Raw genomic sequence first — 23,582 nt, 5'->3', positions numbered from 1 at the left:
CAAGACGGATGAACCCTGATTACATTATGCGAAAGCAAGCTGGTCACCAAGGACCACATACAGGAGTCTTTCACTTGTAGGAAATGTCCAGGATGGGCAAATCCATGGAGACAGAAAGGAAATGAATGGTTCCTGGGGGGCCGAGGGAAGTGGGGGATGGGGAGTGCTTGTTAATGGAATGAGTTTCTTTTTGCGATGATCAAACGTTCTGGAATTAGTGGTGATGTCTGCACACCCTTGTGAACAGACTAAAACCACTGAATTCTATGCTTAAAAAGGGTAAATCTTACAGTTTGAGAAGTTTATCTCAAGGAGACAGAAAGCAAGGTGCCACATCTGAAGTCCTCCAGCTTGTAGAGGGAAGTAAACTGAGATGGGAAAGAGTTGACCATCCAGCACTAATCTTACAACCTGATTTGGTTAACCACTTTTTTTTTTTTGCTGTACCATATGGCATGTGGGATCCTAGTTCCCTGACCAGGGATCAAACCCGCATCCACTGCAGTAGCATGGGTCCTAACCACTGGACCCGTCAGGGAAGTTCCTTGATTAACCACTTGGAAGCTTCTGGAAGCTACATTTGCTGATGATGAGGGCTGACTGTTGATTTATGTCTGTGAGTGGTGCCCAGGCAGCCACTTCCTGCCCTGTCTCCTTGGCTGTCCGGGGCCAGGTCCCCTGGGACCCCAGGCTCCTCATCCTCCTCCTGGCTCCCCCACACACCCAGACCCCACCTGGCTAGGCACTGGGGACACACAGCGTCCTCCCAGATGCTTTCCTTGGCTCCTCGATTTGCAGGAGCAGGAGCTGGCCCTTACATGTCTCCTTACATATGCATGTCTTCCATGTAATCTGCCAATGTGAGATTTCATCTTTCCCAGCATGCAGCCCCCATAAGCCAATGTTTATTCATTATCCCCGGATCTGTTTCCTATCGTCTATTTCAGAGCAGCCAAAAACAACATCTTAACTCAATAACAGAGCACCATCTGATGGCTTTCGTTCTCCAAAATGAGCCACGGCTCACTCGGCGGGGCGGCCCTTGGCTCCTGTCTGTGCCCCAGCTAGAGGGGGGTTCCCGGCCTGGCTAAGCACCCCTATACTGGGTACCGAGGGAGAGACTGCAGGTCTGTCCTCTCCAGAATGACAGATGGTGGGTCAGGGTCCGCCTGCACATCCTGGGAGCATCCCACATCTTGCAGGGCATGACAACACCATCTTCTGGGGCACTTAAGAGGCCATCACTCATGGATGATGAGGATGGGACAGCCAGTTACCTAAACAGGGTGCCCAAGCCCCAGCACCATTCTGCCAGCTCTGCAGGGGGAGAGGGGTCCAGCTCCCTGTATTTGGGGTGAGGCAGGGCAGGCTGAGAGAGAGATCACTGACTTTGGGTCAGTAAAGGGACAGCTCCCTGAACAATCTCCAGGAGCCAGACTCAAAGACACCATGGCCCGGAGTGCTGGTACTTCCTTAGGTCTCCGAGTGGCCCACCACCTTCCCTGCGGTCCACAAACTCGATGGTTTTAAAGGGACCTCATCCAGTAGAGATGGAGAGATTTAAAGTGAGAGAAGCTCCATCACCCAAACCTTCACCCACATGTCCATCCACCCATCCATCCATCCATCCATCTACCCACACAAACCTTCACCCACATGTCCATCTACCCATCCATCCATCCATCCATCTACCCACACAAACCTTCACCCACATGTCCATTCACCCATCCATCCAGTCTCTCCACACATCCACTCATCCATCTTTTCATCCACCAATCCCTCCATTCATCCACCCATCCATCCATTTCTCCACCCATCCGCCCATCCGCCCAGCCTCCCAGACCCTCACCCAGCTGTGCACTGACTGCCCCTCCCTCATCTACTCACCCATCCCAGGAGTACCTTCTCAGCACTTGGTCCGTTTCAGACCCCGCGTCCTGTATGGGGAATGCCGCTGTGAACTACTTGTATCCTCCTGGTTCTTTGCCCTCGTGGAAGGGTAATACACCTCAGTCAACTCACCTTACAAATCATATTTACAAACTAACTCACAGGCCCGCTCCTTCCATCCCCTTGGCTGGCACCAAGTACGCAGATTATATCTGCCCCAGAGCAGAGGACGGCCCTGGGCCTGGCCCTGAGAGATTTCCAAATGCTGGCAGGTCAGCTTGCAAGCTGGGCAGGTAACAGTCTCCAGACAAGACAGCACAGCTGCTGTCCTTGAAACTCAGATAATGGAACGGCCCCACGGGGAATGGTTTGTACAGCAAGAGGGGGAGCAGGGAGGGAAAACGTCTGTAGAGAGCCCCACGCGGAGCAGAGCACGGCTCATGAATACCAGTCTTCACCACTGTCGCAGACTGAACAGTGTCCCAGACTCACAGGTCGAAGCCCTAACCCTCAACATGGCTGCATTGGGAAACAGGGTCTTTAAGGAGATAATTAGAGTTAATCCAACCAATATAATATTGTAAAATAATTAGCCTCCAATAAAAAAAAAGGAAAAAAAAAGAGTTAAGTGAAGAAAGCTAAGCGCCGAAGAATGGATGCTTTTGAACTGTGGTGCTGGAGAAGACTCTTGAGAGTCCCTTATACTGCAAGGAGATCCAACCAGTCCATTCTAAAGGAGATCTATCCTGGGTGTTCATTGGAAGGACTGATGCTAAAGCTGAAACTCCAATACTTTGGCCACCTCATGCGACGAGTTGACTCACTGGAAAAGACTCTGATGCTGGGAAAGGTTGGGGGTGGGAGGAGACGGGGACGACAGAGAATGAGATGGCTGGATGGCATCACCGACTCGATGGACATGAGTTTGAGTGAACTCCGGGAGTTGGTGATGGACAGGGAGGCCTGGCGTGCTGTGATTCACGGGGTCGCAAAGAGTCGGACACGACTGAGCGACTGAACTGAACTGAGGTCATAACTGTGGACCCTCAGCCAACAGAATCGGTGTGCTTGTGAGAAGAGGGGAGACACCAGGGGTGTGCCGGCACAAAGGCCTCGTGAGGACATGGGGACAAGACGGCCGCCAGCTCGCCAAGGAGAGGAGTCTCAGGAGGAATCCGCCCTGCCTGCACCTGGCCCTCGGAGTCCCGCCTCCGGAACTCAGGAAGACAAACAGCTGCGGTTTAAGCCCCCTTGGTCTGTGGCATTTTGTCACAGCAGCCCTTCTCTGCCCACTGCCATCCACACAGGAGGCCCAGGGTGGGAGCAAGAGTTGTCGCCCACCCCGGGTGAGACCCTGGACCCCAACCCCAGAAGCCTGGCCAGTAGGGACCGCCACTGTGCAGGAGGCTGAGGGGACTGTGGACAGAGCTGGAGACGCCACATCCAGTGGCGCCAGGAGGGGCCGTGGAGGAGGGCAGGGCTGGTACCCGCATCAGCAGGTTGCCACGGTAACCAAGGGCCGGCCACCACCGCCGCAGGGAGGGGAGAGGGCCTGGGTCCCAGGGTGACACCAAGGACTGAATCCTCCTGAAAGAAGCAGACAGACCTGGCAGAGCTCTATTTTGGGGGCGAGCCCGAGCATGGAAACTGGTATTTAAAACACAGAGCAGCTGCCTGGAGTCAAGGCGCACACACCCAGGCGGCGAGGCTCCAAGTGTATTTTAATAAAATGGCGTAAAAGAAAGAGGGCGGTGGGGGGTGGGGGAGGCTGTGTGCTTCTGCCACGGTTGTTTAACAAAAACACGATCATATTAGCAGCCAGGACAATGAGTCCGCATGTTTGTTTTATGCTCCGTTAGGGAACAGCCAGTAACTGGAAGCCGGCTCTCCCGTCGCTTATTAATATTTTGGATTACAGTTGTGCTAATAGAGTCACTTGCCTGTATTTTTAAATGTTCTAAAGATAACACAAACATGCTATTTTGGAGCCGACCGTGCCCAATGTGGCGTGTTGCAGACGGTTTGCACGTCCGTTTAAGCGCAACTGCGTTGGGCCCTGCCCCCGTGGCCGCACCCAGAGCCACGGGGAGACACGGTGACAGCTCCCACCTCGTCTCCCAGGGGGACAGTGGGTCACGGCATGGCCTCCTCTCCCGGTCAGAGAGCCGAGAGACTCTGGCTTTTCAGCTGAAGGGGTGGTCACGGCTGAGCACGCGGAGCCCCTTGGCTGGTGGAGCACACGACTGGCCTGGGCACAACCCCCTCCCTCAGCCTTGCCCAGGCCTGGCACGCAGTCACACCCACCCGCCAGCCGCAGTGACCGATTCCGGGTGGGGGACTACGGATAAGCCAAGTCAACCTAACCAGGGCCAGGCCTGGGCCGTTTGCTGAGGAGGAGGGAGGAAGACGCCGTCTCCTATCGAAAGCTCTCTGCTGGACGGGGACCGAGGTGGACTGAGCCCAGGGCGCCAAGGCCCAGGCTGAGAAGTGAGCTGCCTGGAGAAGAAAGCCGCCAGGCATGCAGAAGGTTTCCGCCCGGCTCAGCCCAGATTGCAGCGTGGCCCCAGGCTATGGGCCTGACAGGGCAGCAGGGAGGACCTCAGGGCACGCTGCTGCAGGAAGGGGCTTCTGTGCCAGGACAGACTCTGGGGGCACCTGGGCCAGGAGTGCTGGGCCCCACATCCGCTCACCATCCCACCCTCAAACTCAGGCCTGCAGTGGTGTACAGGGAGGTCTCTAGAGGGCACTGGGGGCCCAGAGCAGCCCCAGGGGTTTGGGGGCTCCAGGGGCTCCATCTACACCTTCTGCAGGCAGGATCATTTGGGTCTGGGGCATATGGGGCAATTGCGCTGACAGTGACCAGCCGTGGCCTTGGCATTGTTCCCACCAGGTCACAGCAGCTGAAACCAGAGATGAGCTGGACTGCTGTTTACTGGGAGCAAGGAAACAAATGCTCAAATGCCCCGTCTGCCTCAGGGATCGTCTGGCTTCCGGGTGGGGGGTGAAAGAGCAGGGGTCTCGCTGTCAGCAGAGGAGTCCCCGGTGGGCTGGGCCTCCCGCCGCCCTGGAGAAGAACCTGGGGCATGGGTCTGCACCACGGCCCGAGTGACCCCCTAAGGGTGAGGGGACTCAGGCATCCGCAGCAGTGGGGCAGGGCCGCGGGACCGGGGTAACTGCTAAGGAGAAACAGAGCTGGGATGGCGAGCAGCCCCTCACCGCCAAGGCTAACAACACAGAGTTGATTCTTTCCCACCGGCTTTTTGCGCCTCATCACAGCTCTGGAGGAGGGGGGCACCTCACGGAACCCAGAGCCGGCCAGTCCTCCTGCGGTCACCTTGGCCACCTCTGGAATGCAGGGGGGAGGGACGGTTAGACCAAGACCCACAGGGGCTGGGGGAAGGTGGGGGGAGCCAGCACGATATGGATCCTCTCCCGCCGTCCAGAGTATCACGTGCCCTCAGAGCATCGAAGGGGTTGGCACTCCATCATGGCTACTGGGGCACGGACTCTGTAGACGCTGATGATAAATGTGAGATTGGTGTGGGGGGCGGGCATGTACCTAATTAACTGTCCATGTCCCCCAGATCGCCGTCCTCCACACACACACTGCACGGTAACGTCACTACCCATGGCACCTAGTTGTCAGCTCTCTGGGCTGATGCATGCAAACAGGTGTGTCTGTATAAGTCGGGACACACCCCTGTCTCTCCCGCATTGAAACAAGACCTCCTGCAACCGTGCTCCCCCCTCCAATGTTGCACACGCATCACCTGGAGCCTTCACATCCTTCCTGGGTGAAGAAACCCGCGCAGAGCCACCGTGCGTCCCCTGGGGGAGAAGCCAGCCGGGAGCCAGGGGACTGAGAAGGAGCCAGGACTCCCGAGTCCCCATCGCTCCAGGCGGACCCACATGGGGATTAATCGGGATTCCGCGCTGGGCACCCAGTGGAGGGCTGCCCGAATGCAGGGTTATGCCAGAGCACAAAGCGTTACAAGTCTGAAAGGATCAGCCCCCGCCCAGACAAGAGACCACAGAGAAAAGCCTGCCGGAAACACACACGGTCCTAAGAAATCAGAAGCAAGGTCAAGATGAGCAAGTGCGGCACTTGTGAGAGAAATAAACCACCAAACTCTTCACGGAACCGAGTGGAGCTTATATTAAATATCGACAAACCACCCAACGACCCCAGGCCACCGTTTCAGTCTGGCCTCGGCTACCCTTGTCATTAGGTGACGAGAAATCAGTCGGTCCAGCTCACAGGCAAAAAGTGCCTTGAGCAGGGTTCTCCATCGCGCTGTTCCTTCCCCGAAACATTCACCTGTCGTTGAGTGCATGTGGGTGAGATTTGTAGCAACATGTTCGCTTACAATATACAAAAGTGTTGTTTAGTCACTTAGTCATGTCTGACTCTTTGTGACCCCATGGACTGTAACCCACCAGGCTCCTCTGTCCAGGGGATTTCCCAGGCAAGAATACTGCAGTTTGCTATTTCCTCCTCCAGGGGATCGTCCCAACCGGCATCTCCTGCATTGGCAGGCTGGTTCTTTACCACTGAACCACCAGCGAAGACCGATATAAAAGTGGTCCTACACCAAAGAGAAAGCTTCTCAGGGCTCAAGCCAGCCAACTCTGTGCAGAAGGAGCTTGCTGCATGGAAACATTTAAAAATTATCTTCTCCCGTCTTCTGGATTCTATGTATACTCAACATAATTTTCAACATTAAAAAACAGGCGCTATAAAAAGTGCTAATTGTGAAAGCAAAGAATGGAGAAATTGGACTTCGTTTAAAATCGTAAAGAACTTTCCGCTTGTTAACAGACACGGAAAGTAAAAACGCTATCACAGACTGGGAAAGCCTCTGCAACAGCCACCTGACCAAGGATTGATGCTGGAGCCTGCAGAGGACCCCCTTCAGCTGGCGATGGCACGATAAAGAGCCCGCTTAAAAATGGGCAGAACACTTGACCGGATGCTTTCGAGAGAAGCTCCAAGTAAGGTAAGTAAGCACGTGCTGCTCAGCTACTAAGTCGTGTCTGGCTCTGTGACCCCTGGACTGCAGCACACCATTCCTGCGGCCTCCTCTGTCCTCCACTATCCCCGAGAGTTTGCTCAATTTCATGTCCATTGATTCGGTGACGCTATCGAACCATCTCATCCTCTGCCGCCCCCTTCTCCTTTTGCTTCAATCTTTCCCAGCATCAGGGTCTTTTCCAACAAGTTGGCTCTTTTCAACAGATGACCAAAGCACTGGAGCTTTAGCATCAGTCCTTCCAGTGAATATTCAGGGCTAATTTCCTTCAGGATTGACTGGTTTGATTTCCTGGCAGTCCAAGGGACTCTCAAGAGTCTTCTCCAACACCACAATTTGAAAGTATCAATTTTTCATTGCTCAGCCTTCTTTATGGTCCAACTCTCACATCCATACATAACTACTGGAAAAATCATAGCTTTGACTATATGGGCCTGCGTGGTGTTTAATAACATTAGTCATCAGAACAATGTAACTCATACCTACAGTAAGATATTCTCCTCACCCATCTGAATGGCTGAAATTAGACTGATATTACCAAATGTTGCTGAGAAGTGGAGCCACTGGAATGCTCACACACGCCTGGCTGGAGTACAAGATGGCACAGTAGTTTGGACAACTGTTTGACAGTCTCTTATAAAGCTAAACACACTCCTATCTGTGGCCCTAGGTGCTTCCCCAAGAGAAAGGAAAAGACATCTGGAGAAAGACTTGTACAAAAATGTGCGTCGCATCTTCAGTCATGAGACCAGATTGAGAAGCATCCCAAACGTCCATCACCAGGAGCACGCGTAAACATCCTGTGGCATAAATATACAATGGAACACTCACCAACAGTAACATTTACAGAGCCCTGACTTACACCCCTGCAACGGCATTCAGCAGCAGGAAACACGCCGGGCTCAGGAGTATGTGCTGTAACTTCCAGCTCTGAAACAACCGCAGGCTGCACTGATCTCTGGTGGCAAGCTAAAGCTGAGGAGAACCCTGTGGGGACTTCCTGGAGACAGACCCCTCCCCCCTGGTGTACCTGGCCTCTTGTCTGTAGGAAAGCTTTAGCTTCCCAGGCCTTCCCCAAGTTCCAAAGCACAAATTTAATTCAGAGAAATACAAAACCAAAGGGAAACAGTCAAGCCAGATGGAATAATAATAGTTTTGCTGTAAAACAAAGTCAAGGCCCTTCAGCTCCTCCTCAAGGGCTACAGGTGACATTCCGAGCCACATTCTTGAGCTGTTTTGCAGATACTCAAACCCCCACCAGGCGGAAGACATTAACTGCTTGCTGCCTACAAGCACACAGACTCTGGAGTGAATGAAGCCATAACATCGATGGTTGAGATTCCAGGAACATCATGAGGTTACCTCACCACCAACCAATCAGAGAACTGCGAATGAGCTGACCACGCCCCCCACGACCCTCTCCCTCACACGTGGGGTTTTTGAACTTGAGTTGCCCGTTCTCCTTGCTTTGTGACGCCTTGCAATAAACGCTGCATTTTCCCTAACCACAACCCGGTGTCAATAGGTTGGCTGTGATGCATGTTGGGTGAGTGGACCCAAGTTTGGTTTGGTAAAAGAATTACAACCAGGGTTGCCTCTGGTTGGCAGGTAAGTGGCAGGAATGCAGCCAGAGAGACCATTTTGGGGCGATGGATATGTTTTCTTGATTGCAGTTGGAGACACATGTGTACACATTTGTCCAAACGCACTGAACTTTCCTACCACGTGGGCACTTTTACTGCATGTAAGTCATCACCTTTATAAAAGATGCTGCTAAATCACAATCTCAGAAAGCCTAAGGCAAAGAGAACCCAATAGGAGGCACTCTGGACTCCCCCACCCAAAGTAAAGTGAAAAGTGAAAGTTACTCAGTCATGTCTGACTCTCTGCAACCCCGTGGACGGTAGCCCACCAGGTTCCTCTGAGTTCTGAAAAGTGAAGGAAAGGAGGCAAAGCGAGGGTCACAGACAAACAGCCTGAGACCTAGCCCACAACTAGGGGGTTTGAGGACAGAGGAGGGACCACCAGTCAAGGGATGTGGTGGCCTCCAGAACCTGGAAAAGGCAAATACATGGACCGTCCCCTAGAGGTCTCACAAAGCAACACAGCCCAGCTGACACCACCATGAGACCACCATCCCCTCTGCTGCACTCCTGACCTCCAGAACCACAGGATATCACACATGTCTTTGAAGCCACCATGTTCGTGGAAAAAATGTCCAGCTCCCAAGATCTTTAACCATAGTGTGGATCTTTAACACACTAATGTGGCTATCCACATATAGCATGGATTGGAAGGACTGATGCTGAAGCTGGAGCTCCAGTACTTTGGCCACCTGACGCAAAGAGCTGACTCACTGGACAAAACCTTGATGCTGGGAAAGACTGAGGGCAGGAGGAGAAGGGGGTGGCAGAGGATGAGATGGCTGGATGGCATCACTGACTCTATGGACATGAATTTGAGCCAAGTCCACGTAGTGAAGGGCAGGGGAGCCTGGCACGCCGCTGTCCACGGGGCCACCAACAGCTGGACACGACTGAGCGGCTGAATAACAGCCCTCCCTCCCTCTAGGAAGCTGGTATTTCCTGGAGGACGCAGGGCGCAGGGAGGCCCAAATGACCCTCACACGTGGTCGCTCTGGGCTCTTCCGTCCAGGTGTGAGATCGCCAGCAATACCAGGCACCAACATGGCTGAGACTCCGGAGGAAGCGTGGGGGCAGGAAGCCAGTGGCGCCGAAGCTGTCACCTGGGAGAGGGAGGGAGGGCTGGATTCCCTCCTGGTCAGGAGGGGCGGGGCGAGGTGTCCAGCAACCTGGAAGGCAGGTCAAGCTCACGGGCTGCGACCTTGCCCTTTCCAGACCAGAGAGGCCGGGCGGCTGCTCACAGGAGGGCACAGCTGTGGGCCAGCGGGTGCTGGGCACTGCAAGGGTCAGGAAGTCCAGCCTGTACCAGGGGCTCAGAATATCATCGCCAAACCCAAGAAAACATGTTCCCATCTGCCTGCTGACCGCCGTTCCACCTAGCCCAGCACAACCAGTCTTCCCTTTCAGGGTCGAGTGGGTGACAGCTCTTACCTCAACACCCCTACAAGAGGGCAAAGGTGACCATCCCCATCTGGGTTTAACCTGAGCAGGACTGTGGGAAGCTTAGCACAGACCGACACGCTCATAGAATCACATTCTCAGAAAGGGAACCAGCTGGGCGCCCTCCATGTCCGCAGACCAGAGAAACATCCCGCTTTTCCGAGCTCGCCTGTTCAGGACAGCTAATTTCCCGGTCGGGTTGGCCCAGCTAGACCTGGACTGGGAACCTTGAATGGGTCAGAGCCACCAGACTGCCCCTGGACACAGCAAAGCTACTGGCTGCAAAGCAAATGTGGCTATTCCTGCCATGTGCGTCCCAAGACTGGGATTCTACCAGAAGTGGGCAGGGCATGTGTTGACCAGGCTCTTACAAGAAACCACTGCTCTGCGTGACTCCAGCTCATCCATTTTATCTCAGCACCCTTTTATATAAGTGGAGCCGTCATAACATTTTAATCCACTCATTCTTTTGGCAACCACATTCAGGGCGGTATCGGAGTTGTACCTGGGAGCTTGGGGGCGGGGGACTGGAATGACTTGCTTCGGTAAGCACTGACCTCTTTCTAGCAGTTTTCATTGAGACATCAAACCTCAAGTCCTCAGGGAGGGCCTGGCAGAAGCTGGTGGGAAATGCAAAGCTGTCTGTTATGAAAGTTGGAGTGAGAGATCGATAGAATAGTTTCAAGCGTTTAATCAACCCCTGAAGCCTTTTTCCAATGGCTCGAACGCATGGTCCAAGTGCACTGAGCGGCGTTTTAACTACACGCTTCCAGGCTGCTCCTCCCTGCCGCACCGGTTTCTGGTTCGAACAAAAGCGGGCGGGATGCCGTCCACCGCTCCGAGGGTCAGAGATGTCCTCCTGCGAGTACCTGCCGCGCACTGGACATCGCCAACGGCGCTGACCACGAGGGCGGGGTCCGCTTACCTGCCTGGCTGTCCCGGGGCTTGCAGTGGACCTCCTCCACACACTCAGCGGGGAACCATCCGATGTGGCCACGGGCGCTGCCTTCCCAGAAGCCACCTTCGCCGATGCTCAGCACTGCACACGGAAAGGGCCGGGGTTAGTGGGTGGGGCTGGGGGATGAGGCCGGGAAGGACGGGCGGCGCTGGTCCATTTGCCGGCTGACCACGCCCCCTTCAGTGGGGGCCCAGGGGCCCAGCAAAGCATCCCTCGAAGGGGCAGTGCGGAGCCTCTGAGCCCCCTCTGCCTGTTAGGCCTGGGTGTGAGGATGCAAGCACGGGGCATCCCGGCGTCCTCGTATCTTGCAGCACAAGGCATGTGGCCCCTGTGTCCTGTCCCTTGGGTCCCAGTTGAGACAGGAGGGTGGGGGCCTCCAAGTCCTCATCATCACTTATTTCAGGTGTCAGAGTCGGGGGACAGGCCATCCCGATGAAGAGAAGGAACCATAAGGTCCCGAGCTGGGGGCGGCGGAGCAAGAGTCCAGGCTCACAGGATGTCCCAAGTTAGTTTGATGAAACAGAATTCACAGCAGAAGATGGAGAAGCAGCCTTCCTGGCGTCTACAAGACACCACCCGGACTTGAAGCGGACTGGCCGATGTCCCACACGGGCAGTCCCGGGCCTTCAGCTGGCTTATTAATGAAGAATCTATGGATTATGTTGGTGCTACAAGCAGCAGGGGACAACATACAAGTCCTGAATATCCAACGTAAGGACTGATGGTGAAGCTCCAACACTTTGACCACCTGATGTGAAGAGTCGACTTCTTGGAAAAGACCCTGATGCTGGGAAAGATTGGGGGCAGGAGAAGGGACGTCAGAGGATGAGATGGTTGGACGGCATCACCGACTTGACGGACATGAGTTTGAGCAAGCTCCGGGAGTTGGTGATGGACAGGGAGGCCTGGCGTCCTGCAGCCCATGGGGTTGCAAAGAGTCGGACACGACTGAGCGGCCAAGCTGACTGACAAGCAGGAGGGAGCCACTGTGCACAGTGAAAACAAAGGTCAAGGGCAGCGGGACAGACACAGCTGCTCTGCCTGCAGGGCTGAGCGCGCTGGCTCCCCCGCCCTGGGCTCAGCGCTGGGTGTACAAGGCCTCAGACGAGGATGAAGCGTATTTGTTTCTAAACGTGACCGATGCTGAGCAATGCAAATCCAAAGACAAGAGGGCCCAGGCACCGCCTGGACAGATGTTTGGGTTGGCAGGGATAAGAGCTCGGTGGTGAGGGTGGGGAGGGCCTTTGTCTCTAAGGCCTGTGATGCTGGGCTGGGGGCTCTCCCCGCCCCACCACAACACCCAGCTCCCTCAGAGCTCGGCTGTGCCTCAGGAGGTCAGTATAATCTCTGCACGTCTGAAGCTTCTGTAAATTACCCGGGAGCCCCAGGCCCCAGGGCGGTGGAGGAGGGACCATGATCACACACCTCATCTTAATCTCTGAGACCAGATAAAGGGTGCCTGGACCCAAGAGTTTTGAAGGTCAACAGCACAGAGAACATCAGTCTTAAAGTCCTTGCCTGATAATTCGAAGAAACGGCCTGAACGAATGAGACGGGCAAGCTCCCCGCCGACCAGGATGATGGTAATCCCTCGGACCACTTTCTCCAAAAATCGATGCTGGACTCGCACTCCGTGCAGCCCTGCTGACATACATCATGGGGGCCCAGCTCAGACGTGAGAGGGTCATCTCGGAGCGCTGCCCCGGATGACAGCGGAGGACAGGGACCTGCCACAGGGCATTGTCTGGACAGTGCCCACCCACACTCCTCCTCTGTGGTAGTCGTGAGCAGGCCTGGGGGAGGAGGGGCCATCCCAGGAGACCCCCGGGCAGCTCCCGGAATGCCTGCCTCGCTTTCTCTACCTGTCAGAGCAGGAAAATGCTCCCCAGCTCAGAGCAGCCCCAGGTGTGAAAAGGACATGCTAACCTCACAGCAGGGACCCCCAGCCATCACTGTCTCCGCCTGCTTCTGGCCCCCTCCAGGGTTGACACGGATGACACACCCAGACCCACGTAGAATCCATATCGAGAACATGCTTCTGGGTGTGACCGTTAGTACAAGATCGCGGAGAGAATGACCGGCCATGGACAGCTGACTCGAGAGCGAGGAGGCGTGTGGGAGGACGTGGTCCACTCGGGGCCCCTTCCCAGTGACCTCGGGGGACAGAGGAGCCACAGCCTGTGGGCGAGGGAGGGAGAAAGTGCCCAGATTGGTCCTGGCTCTCTGGTTCAGCGATGGTAGCTGGGGGTCCTCTTTCCTGGGGCAGGAGGCAGGAAGGGAATGAGCGTGGGGTCCTGTCTGGACTAGGGTGTGTGTTAAGGGAGGGACTCAATTCTGTCCCTCGGTGAGTCCAGCAGCCGGGTCTGCTGGCTCATCCGGCCTCACCGTGGGCTTGCACTCTGGGTGGTCTGTCCACCCACACCCCTGGGGAGGGGCTTAATCACTCTCCAGGCCAGGTGACCCTGGTACAGCGAAGAGGGAGCTGAGTTGGGCTGACGCACGAATTCTAGTTTTAAGTCACTGAAAAGTCAACACGTCACACCTGAGAAGCAAAGGTCTTCACTGTCCTTTACAGGTCAGCCAGCTCCCGGAGGCTAAAATGAACTGGCTGGAGAAGGTGCCGGGGAGCCTCCGCCCCAAAAGCTGCCCCCAGGCCCGGCCCTGTCCCCCAAAGACACGCACCCTCCCTCGTAAACAGAAAAACAATAATAACCAGTCATGCTGGATTAGGCTGGCAAAGTTAACAGGCCCCCCGCCCCCACCCCAGCCCACCCTGCCTGGTCACCGAGGAAGGACCCGACTGAGGGGAGGGGCCGGCCTCTGGGTTGAGAAAGCAGAGCCGCAGGCCTGCCCGCATTCTGCACCCAGTCCCGGATAGGACTTCCAGCCACCTTCACCAGGAGGGGCAGGACAGTGCCCTGTGCCCAGGCACCCCTCAGTTCAGGGAGATGTTGGGACACACTTTCCCAGGGGCACGGGCTCAGTGTCCACTGGGAACATTAAGACCAGCCTTGTAGGGCTGAGCAGAAAAGCTGTGAATGAGAGCTGTGGGTGGGCAGCAGGCCCCCAGGGCCCACCCCCCTGCCACCCGGACCCCAGAACTGGAGAGAGTGGATCCCGAGGCTGAGTCTGCCTGGTCTGGGGACTGTTGTCAGAGTGGCCTGTGCCGCTCAAATGATGGGCCCGATGCCTGCGGCCCGCGGCTGCTGGGAGGTTTACACGGAAAACGTGAGCTGTCCCCAGCAGTGAGCGTGACCGACAGCAGGTGCCGACGAGTCTCCACCTGCATCACCTCCTCTGTTATCACCTCTGACACGGGGACAAGGACACACGGCCCCCAGACATGAAGTGAGCGGCCCCTGGGTCACTGGGAGGGCTCCCCAGCCCTTCCCAGTCCAGCCTGCTGCAGGTCACCCCCCTGGGCCTGAGGGGACAGCGAGGTGGACGGATGGACCCACGGTGGGGTAAAAGCCCAGGGCTGCGGGCTAGCTAGTTTTAGAGCTGGGCGGGGCCAGGAGACCCAGTGTTCCGTATCTGGGGGCCCCGGCTGAGGGGGTGCGTGCAGACAGAGCAGCCCATTCGGGCCGCTTCACCTTCACACGAGCCACCAGACCCCTACCCCATGGGGCGGCTGACTCTGCAGATTCAGGGGTCACCCCTCCAGGAAGAGATGCAGTTATTTTTAGCATCACCACCGCCCAAGGGTCAGCAGGCAACAGCTGCTCAGCACAGTGAGCCCGCAGGCCTGCCCTTCCCGGCTTCCTCGGAACAGTGGTTGCCCCTAGAGGCGGCTCTCCTGGCCGGGGAACGCTGCCTGCCTTCCGCCTGGGAGGAAGGGCGGGGTAGTGGGGGTCACGGCCGCAGCAGATGGACCCCCCATGAGAGCTGCAGGAGGGCCCGCAGGACCCGGGCATCTCTGGCTCCTGGCACCCTGTGGCCTGCCAGCTCTGTGGGAAGGTAGCTCTCGGGCACTTTCCACACCTGCCCCTCCCTTGGACTGCAAGCTGGGGCAGCAAGAGAGACGCCCCCCCCCAACCCCGCCCTTTCCCCAGGCAGTAGCAGCTTTCTGAACTAACGCCGCTGTCAGGAGGCTCTTGTCTAGGGATGGCCACATGCTCAGCAAGGGCCTTTTAGCCGCCTTCCGCCTGCGCTCGGCACGAAGCTGCGGGCATGCACCTCCTTGGGTGCCAGCCAACCAGTTGGCAAAGGCTGTCCCCTGTGGGCAGGTGGTGAGCTGGCCAGATGGGGGGCTGTTGCGAGGTCAACTGAAAATTAGTCCACATGCAGGGGAAAAAAAGTGTTCCCGCGATGGGCTCTGGTATTAAAATTCCACATTGCAGGTCATGTAATTTAAATGCTTATACCTTAAAAGTTAGCAAAATTATTGTGTTAAACTATGTAGAGACAATCAGGGACTTCCAATGCTCAAAGACCCCCTGGACCCCACCCTTGGAGGCAGCCATAAACCCTGTGTGTGTGCGTGTGCGCTCAGCTCTGTATGGCTCTTTGCAACCCCATGGACTGTAGGCCACCAGGCTCCTCTGTGCAGGGGGTTCTCCAGGCAAGAGTGCTGGAGTAGGCTGCCATTTCCTCCTCCAGGGGATCTTCCCGACCCAGGGATCGACCCCCTGTCTCTTAGTCTCCTGCACTGGCAGGGGGGTTCTTTACCACAGAATGTGGATAGAAGTACATGGGCCTGGTGGGAAGCATGCTCGCTGAGGAGAAAGGGGAGGGGAGCTGGCAAAGAAGGCCCTTCTGCACGGCTGGTAGGGACTCAGGGTGGTCCCCAGGGCAGGGCTGTCGGGGGACACATGAGGAGAAAGCCGCGCTCTGAGTCGGCTGCCGGAGCAGAATGAGGACGCCAGGAAAGCAGCCAACTGGAAACGAATGGAGGGGTCCCCACAAGGGAAAGAGCCAGAGAGGGGCTGGCACGCTCAGCACCCCCACATCTCTGAACAGATGCAAAGCGGTTCAGCTCAAGTTGGGGGCCTGAGCTGTCACCCAGGCAACCCTCCAAAATGAAAGAAAGAGAAGGAACTGAAGCCACCGTCGCCACAACTTAACACCCTGATGTCCAGAACGCAACGGAAGATTACCGGACACAGAGACCCGAGAGTATGGCGCCCATGCTCCGGAGAAGAGAAAAGCTGGTGGACCTGACCTGACCCTCATGGAGAGACGACAGATGGGGATTTCAGAGGGACGATGTCACCCACCCACGCTGGGTGGGTTAAACACCACGTGCTTCCAAAGAGTGAAAATCTCAACAGAGCAACAGGAAGGCTTAGCAAATAGAAAGAAGCTATAAAAAAGTATACATGTGGAAACCGTAGGGTTTAAACACGTTATTTTCGAAACTGAAAAATTCACAAGATGGACTTAACAGAGAAGAGGGCATTTCGAAGGAAAGAGCACGTGAACTTGAAAACAGACCAATAGGAATGACCTGAGGTTAAAAAAAACGATGGGAATGAAATGAACAGAGCCGCTGGGACTTGCTGATGCCACCAGATGGTCACGTTTGCACGCATCTGGATCAACAGAAGGAGCGGAGAGGGAGAACGGGGCTCCAGCTGTCCTCGGAAACGTATAAACCCAGGTGATGTTGGCCAGATTACTGCACCACGTGGAGGAGGAAGCAGGTCACCGCCTGGTCAAGGCCAGATGGGTTGAACTTGACCAACTGAGCCCGCAAGGGGCACACTCTGCTGCCCGCCACGTGTCTTCCGGAAGCCTGTCCTCCAGCAACGGGGTGGGGTGGGGTGAGCCCTTTCCTGTTCCCGCGGTGAGCTCAGCCACCCCCACATGGACACCTGACCCTCCTTCCCTCTGTCCTGTGGTCTCCAGGACAGCAGAGCTCTGCTACCGCCACCGCCAGCCTCCCACTCGCGCCTGTACAACACCCATCTCCCTAAGGGCCTCACACACCTCCTCTCCCTGGAGAACCATCGCTGGCTCCCCAGTACCCTGGGAACAGAGTCTAACTTGGCGCGCATGAGGCTTCTCACCTCCATTTCCCAGGATTCTGCTTTGGGCATCCTTACATCTTACCCAGTGGAATGTCACAGGCCCCCGGCTGAACCGGTCTCCTGATGCCCCTCCCGAAGCCCCGAGACGTGCCTGAGCCCGCCCGGTGCTCAGCCCGATCCCCGCACCACCCGCTCCCGAAGCCCTGGGCATGGAAAGGGGCTGCCCGTCGACACCTCGCCTGTCCCTCCCTGCCGTCTCTGCAGTGGCCCCCCTGCCAGATGGGCACAAGCTGACCCTCCCAATGGGCATCAGGGTTGCTCAGGCTGCACTGCAAGGACCACTCGAATCCCCTTCTGCCCTCCCAGGACTCCGTGTCTCCACAGGGGGCCCCACGGAAGCAATGCCCTGGGGGTCAACTGAGGCCAAGGCACCCCGGCCTAACCCCGCCCCAGAAGCAGAGTGGACACTGACCTTTGACCCTGTCGCCACGGTGCAGGGGGATCTCGCCATCGACCTGGGGTTGGTATGGCTTGACGACGACGAAGAGCCTCCCAGGCACCGCGCTGTACAGCTTCCTTCTGGGCCCCGGGTACTCAAAGGCAGTCAGCGCGTCCTTGTTGGCTCCTGGCGGGAAAGCTGGGCTGCGGCAGGGAAGGGGGGACAGAGAGAGAGGGGGTCACGGCCTGAGACACAGCAGGGACGCTGCAGACCCGCGGCCCGTCCGTTCAGGACAAGTGTCCAGCCCCGAGCAGTCACAGCAGAGCTCCGGGTTCTAGGCGGGGCTGGAGCCATGAAGACACATTTGTGGTTAAAAGACGCAGGTAGTTCCAGCAATCCCACCTCCGGGAAGGCACCCGAGGAGTAACAGCAGGGTCTCAGGCAGATATCTGCACAGCAGCATGACTCTCAAACAATGACCCAAGTGTCCACTGACGGATGAGCCAATGCCCAAAATGCGGGCCATCCGGACAGTGGGATATCGGTCAGACTTAAAACAGGGAGATTCTGTCACAGGCGACAACATGAATGGAACCTGAGGCCATCACGCTGCTTAAGGGAAGCCTGTTACAGAAGGACAGCTGACGCCTGATTCCACCCCGACAGGCACCCCGTGCAGTCAGATCCACAAACAGGGCGGGGCAGGGAGGGGCTGGGGAGTGAGCCTTCAGTGGGGACGGGGTTTCGGTTTAGGAGGAAGTTCTGGAACAGGTGGGGAGGCCAGGTGCGTGACAACGTGAATGTACTTAACACCACTGAACCGCACACCTGAAAATGCTTCCGGTGGTAAATCTCCCGTGCATTTTCCAATACGGAGACTCCAGTGGAGCGGCAACTGAGGCGGGCCCCGGGTGTCTGCCGTCTGACCATCCCACGGTAAGTGTCAGCCACGCCAGGCGAGGCACCGCCCAGAACCCGCTGGCACAAGGTTTCACCATCGTGGGGCAGGCGGCCCAGCCCGGCTGCCCCAGGGACATTTCACAGGTGGGACTTGAATGTGTTCCCGTTTTATGGATTTCACAAAGAGTGTGTGTTTCCACAGTAACTTCCAGGCCTGACACTGAGAGTGGTTGCCTAACTGGGCGCAGTGGTCGGACGACAGAGAGAGAGAAGCACAAGCTCCCAGAGGAACGTGCACAGTGGCTTCCGAAACAACATCCATGTCTGTGACGGGTGACCAGGGCTGACTTCTGGGAGGAGAGGAGAGCACGCGCTCATCAGGGGTGACCTTGAGGTGTCACACTGAGCTCTCCTCCGTGAGGACGGCGGTCTTTAGAAGAGCCACACACACATGGATGAATCTGGGCAGGGGTTTACGGAGGATGCTACAAAGGTTCCTGGAAAAGCGTTCACGTCCTGCTGGCGTCCTCCCAAGAGGGCACCCCACCCGCGATGGGGAGAAGGAGGATTAATAACCCTGGGGGAAGATTCCCATGTTGGGGAGCCACATCTGAGGCTCCGGAGGGGTTTATCCATGTCACAGATTCATCACCATGAAGGGTGGGGTCCCCAACGGGAGCCTGGGAGCCCCCAGACGGAACCGTGAGCTTTCTGCAAGGTGTGAAACAGGCTTGCAGGGAAGCTTCTAGAATACAATATGACCACTCACTTCGGGGATTTAATGTGAACCCCCTGATTCCTTTTGGGCTTTGCTTTACCCACATCAGCATTCCTGATAAATAACATAGGTTGCTTTTCGCTTGCAAGAATTCACGGAAGCGTGACAGTGCTGTATTTAGTTGCGCTTCTTATGTTTTCGCTCAAGGTCATGACTGTGAGAGCTAGGCAAGCGGGGAGCCCATGTCTACACACGTGACGTGCTCGCTTGACACCACAATTTATGCTCGTCAGGGGAGGAGGACTGATCGCCGGCTCTGCCAGCCTGACCCCAAAGCCCAGAGCTCTCCCTAAACAACGGGAGCAGAGGGCAGGCACGTGACCTTTCCTGAGTGCTCACCTGGGCTCAGGACACAGCGTGGTGACAAGCCGCAGCCCCGTGTCCGCATGCCCTCTGTCCCCAGGGATGCCCCTCCTCTGCCTGACCCTTACTCCAGGCTTCTCTGACCTAGCTGAAACCACAGACAGAGGTCACAGCATCCTGGAAAGAGACGCCCGGGAACTCTGCACCAGGCAGCGCCAGGCGGCTACCCTGCACTTCCTCACTTCCTCCTCCCCCTCCACCAGGTACAGGTCGACAGGTAGATGGGAAGACCCGCCCTGAGGGTCGGAGGCTCCCTCCTCACGGATGTCACTGACCCCAAACACCCCAGAGCCCAGAACAGCTACGCCTACAAGGGCCAGGTTATGTGACCGCCTCTGGTCCAGGTGACAGCTGGCAGGATGGCTGACTCACGGAGAGGAAGCACAAACTAGGCCCCCTGCCTGCGGCGGGAAAGAACCCAGGAAAAGCCAGAACTCTCAGAGTTCCCTCTGGAGAGGACGGCCCGCCGGCCTGCCCGTTAGGATGCGGATCCATTCATCCAACCTGCCTCAACTCAGCCTGACTCATGGCTGGGACCGGAGGCGGGAGACAGCGCCTTCACTATGAGGGGCTGGGCATCACCAGGCTCTGCTCTCCAGCTCCCAGCTGGGAGGATGGTAACCAAGTCCTGGTAACCAAGGGGACTCAATTCCTCGGGAAGCGTCTCCTGGAGCCTTTCCACCTAGATCCAAGGGTTTGGAAGAGGCTTGGGGTCAGCAGAGGGTGGAGGCTCTGTGAGGACACCCATACCAGGCTCAGAGGCCCTCCTTGCCCCAGCCTCCAAAAGCAGTGCTGGGATCTCCCCTGACGCACCTGCCACGGGTGCTGAGAGATGGCCAAGTGGGGTCTGCCTTATGGGGCTCCTGGGAGGATCAGTGAGGGAACACAGATGGAGCCCACCTCCCCAGCGCCCACCAGGTGTATCCCTGCAACCTCGATAGCAGTTATCACCTTTCCATCTGACTGTCCATCCACCCATCTATCCATCATCCATCAGTTCACCTATCCCCCCACCCCTTCCATCACGGATCCATCCATCCACCCATCCATCCATCATCCATCAGTTCACCTATCCCCCCACCCCTTCCATCACGGATCCATCCATCCATCCATCCACCCATCCATCCATCATCCATCAGTTCACCTATCCCCCCACCCCTTCCATCACGGATCCAACCATCCATCCATCCATCAGGCATCCAATCATCCATCAGTTCACCTATCCCCCCACCCCTTCCATCACGGATCCACCCATCCATCCATCCATCCACCCATCCATCCATCATCCATCAGTTCACCTATCCCCCCACCCCTTCCATCATAGATCCACCCATCCATCCATCCATCCATCCAGCCATCGATCCAGCCATCCATCCATCAGTTCACCTATCCCCCCACCCCTTCCATCACGGATCCAACCATCCATCCATCCAACCATCCATCAGGCATCCAATCATCCATGCACATCCATCCATCCAGCTTTCCATCTCATCATCCATCAACTCACCCGTCCACCAACCATGAATCCAACCATCCATCCATCCACTCACTCACCACCCTCCATCCTTCTTACCACTTGCACAAACACCACCTATCCACCCTTCCATCCAAATTTCTCAAGAACCCTGCCAAAGGCCCAGCTGATCACTAACCATCAGATTCTGAACAAGTCAGTTAACCTCTGGAAGTCTCAGTTTCCCCATCTGATAAGACAGGATGATCTGGTGAGACCCGAGAGTGAGTCAGCAGGAACCACTCTGCACAGGTGTCGTATGAACACTCGGGCCATTACCACTCTGCTTCAGCTGAAAAGTGGGTGACAAGATGCATGTGTCAGCCAGCTGGTTTCACCCGGCTCCAGAGTATGTGTTACTGGGCAGAGAAGTCAAAGCAAACACAGCTCTGGCCTGGGAGCATCAGTCCAAGCCCAGGAAACCTTTGCTTAAGAACAGGAAGAAATTGGTCCTTGAAGATCAGTGTGCATCCGTGGTTCTAGGTACCAGCAGTGATGTGTGGTCCCACACAGATGCTGAAGCACCTTCGCACGCCAGGTGAATCTGGGCCTTGCGAAGCCCCATTTCACAGGTGAAAACACAGAGGCTCTGAGGCACAGAGATTCAGGCCTCACCTCACATCCTGGCTCGCTAACCGCAGCCCAGGGCTGCCTGCAGGCTCCCCACTCTGCGCTGGGATGAACTAGACATCGGCGTGTCTCCCAGGTTCCAGGCTCACAACAGATGGGTGGATTAGAGGGTGCTGGAGGTGGCCTGTGGGCGGCTCTGTCAGAGGGTGGCTTCCTGCACAAGGCCCTGGCCCCGCTGACAGTGTGTCCGAAGCGTAAAAGCTCAGACCCCACGCCGCCCCTTGTACCGTCGGCATCGTCTCCCTCCCCGCCTTCAGGCCGGGAAGAAGCGCCGGAGCCCTCAGTCCGCATGTGGCCTCAGGCCCCGTGGGCCCTCCTGGGCTTCTGGGGTGGCCCTGGGGCCCATACCCCGGCTCCACGGCTTCCCCACGCAGTCCGGAGGAGTGCTGCGGGGACGGATAGTGACTGGATGCCCCCCACCCCTGCTGGCCAGGGCGCCGCGACCGGGGCGCGCGTGCACATCGGAGGCTTTCACGGACTCCAGAGAAGCGGGGGCCGCTGTGACTCAGAGGCGCGCCCGCCTCGGGGCCCGCTGCCCAACACCCTCAGGGCCCCCCCGGCCACCGGCCCTGGGGTGCTGCCGGATTGCATCCCCAAGGCCACCGCGGCTCCAGGAAGCAGGGGAAGGGCACTAGAGCCCCCACGGGATGGGAACAGTCTGGAAGGTACCTCTTCCCTTAAAGCTTCCCCTGGTCTGCTCCAGTCACCCAGGATGCCCTGCCTCTCCCCGAGGCCTGGCTGGACCCTCTCTTCACCCTGGGAGGTGGCCCCCTCACCCCAGGAGGGGTGACCTGCATGAGCTCTGATTCCCGGGGGGTCTGTTAGGGGCTCCCCGTCCTTGACAACAGCTCTGGGGCTGACTTGTCTGGGGCATCCACTGCTGCACTGGAGGCCAGCCTTCCTGTGCGTTCATGCCCCCAAGTGAGAGCAGACCCTGAGTGTCAGCCGTGCCGGGGTGACCGAGTGACAGGCAAGGGCAGCCCGTGTGGCGCCTGGACCCAATTCCCCAGCAGGCGGGAGCCACCCGCTCCCCCGGGGTAACCCTTCCCCAGGCCCCGCCTCCGTGCCAGGGTGCCAGCACCTCATGGACCCCCTACTCCTGATGTGTGGATGATATGCCCCTAGCAGCCTGGGCCAGATGGCAGAGAGAGAGGTCAGGGGACAGCCCGGCTCACCCCCACCTGGCCTGCTCCCCACCCTGTTTCTGGGTCCGTGTGGCCGCGGGAGGGAGCACCCCATGGTTCTCATAGAGGAAACCAGGCCCCCGCGCCCTAGGGGCACACAGCTCTGCCCTCCTGTCCCCGTGTCCCCAGGAGGCGGGAGAGGGTGCCAGCAGGTGAACAGAATGTGCTCCAGAGGAACCTCAGGGCGCCCTTCACCCCTCAACCTGCCCAGCGGGGGAACAGCCCCTAGAAGGAGTGTGCAAGGCAGGGCAGGGTCCCGCCACCCCAAAACCTCCGGGAGCCCCAGCTCGGCCCACACAGCCCAATTCAGGGAAGGAAACAGAGCAAGACGCGAGGTGGACTTGGCCCAGCCCCTGCCAGGATCTGTCTGGCGGTGAAAGCCTTGCCAGCTCTGCCCACCTGTGCGGCCGGCGGGTGCTGCTGTCTCCCCATGGGCAAGAGACCTGGCCAGTGAGCCTCCCGGCCTGCACGCAGCGGGCTTCCTCTCTGCTGAGCCGAACCCACCCAGGAATGGCTCCTTTGATGGGAGGGTGGCCCGCATGCTCCCCGGGGCCAGTGAGGCCAGGGCAGCCCTCAGGACCAGAGCCCAGGCTTTGCAAAAATGCATCAAGAGCTGCTCTGAGAACCAGGCAGCTGGGAGGGGTCCTACTCCTCTCCACGCTCAGAGGGTGGGCGATGATGGAGCCACCCAGCAAAGCCCCCTCTCAGGCTGGTTCCCAGGGACGTGGACCGGCCATGCCAGTGGGCGCCGCTAGAGGGCGTCTCGGGCAGGTGCACGCAGAGCCTCCAGGTGAGGCAGGATGCCGGCCAGGGCAGTGGGTACACAGCTCCCATCCACTCTGGAC

The 23,582-nt window shown here is 57.4% G+C and overlaps 1 protein-coding gene across 8 annotated transcripts in view; it reads right to left on the bottom strand.

The window, feature by feature from the left end:
* The window catches only part of SHANK2 (SH3 and multiple ankyrin repeat domains 2), a 563,601-nt gene that overhangs the window by 276,428 nt on the left and 263,591 nt on the right, over positions 1–23,582 (bottom strand). For all 8 annotated transcript variants that reach the window (XR_008684376.2, XM_055415278.2, XM_055415277.2 and 5 more), the window contains 2 exons: positions 17,403–17,572; positions 10,929–11,042 (listed from right to left, as the gene is read on the bottom strand). Coding sequence is in view for 7 of the 8 variants with exons in the window: in XM_055415278.2 (XP_055271253.2) it covers positions 10,929–11,042; positions 17,403–17,572 (284 nt within the window). In the remaining variant the exon portion in view is untranslated. The remainder of the gene's footprint in view (positions 1–10,928; positions 11,043–17,402; positions 17,573–23,582) is intronic.

The sequence above is a fragment of the Moschus berezovskii genome, chromosome 25, assembly GCF_049115385.1.
Source record: "Moschus berezovskii isolate FMDL1 chromosome 25, NW_MosBer_1.0, whole genome shotgun sequence".
Classification (NCBI taxonomy): domain Eukaryota; kingdom Metazoa; phylum Chordata; class Mammalia; order Artiodactyla; family Moschidae; genus Moschus; species Moschus berezovskii.
Note: the sequence above shows the minus strand (reverse complement) of the source record. Positions and strands in the feature narration are given on the sequence as shown.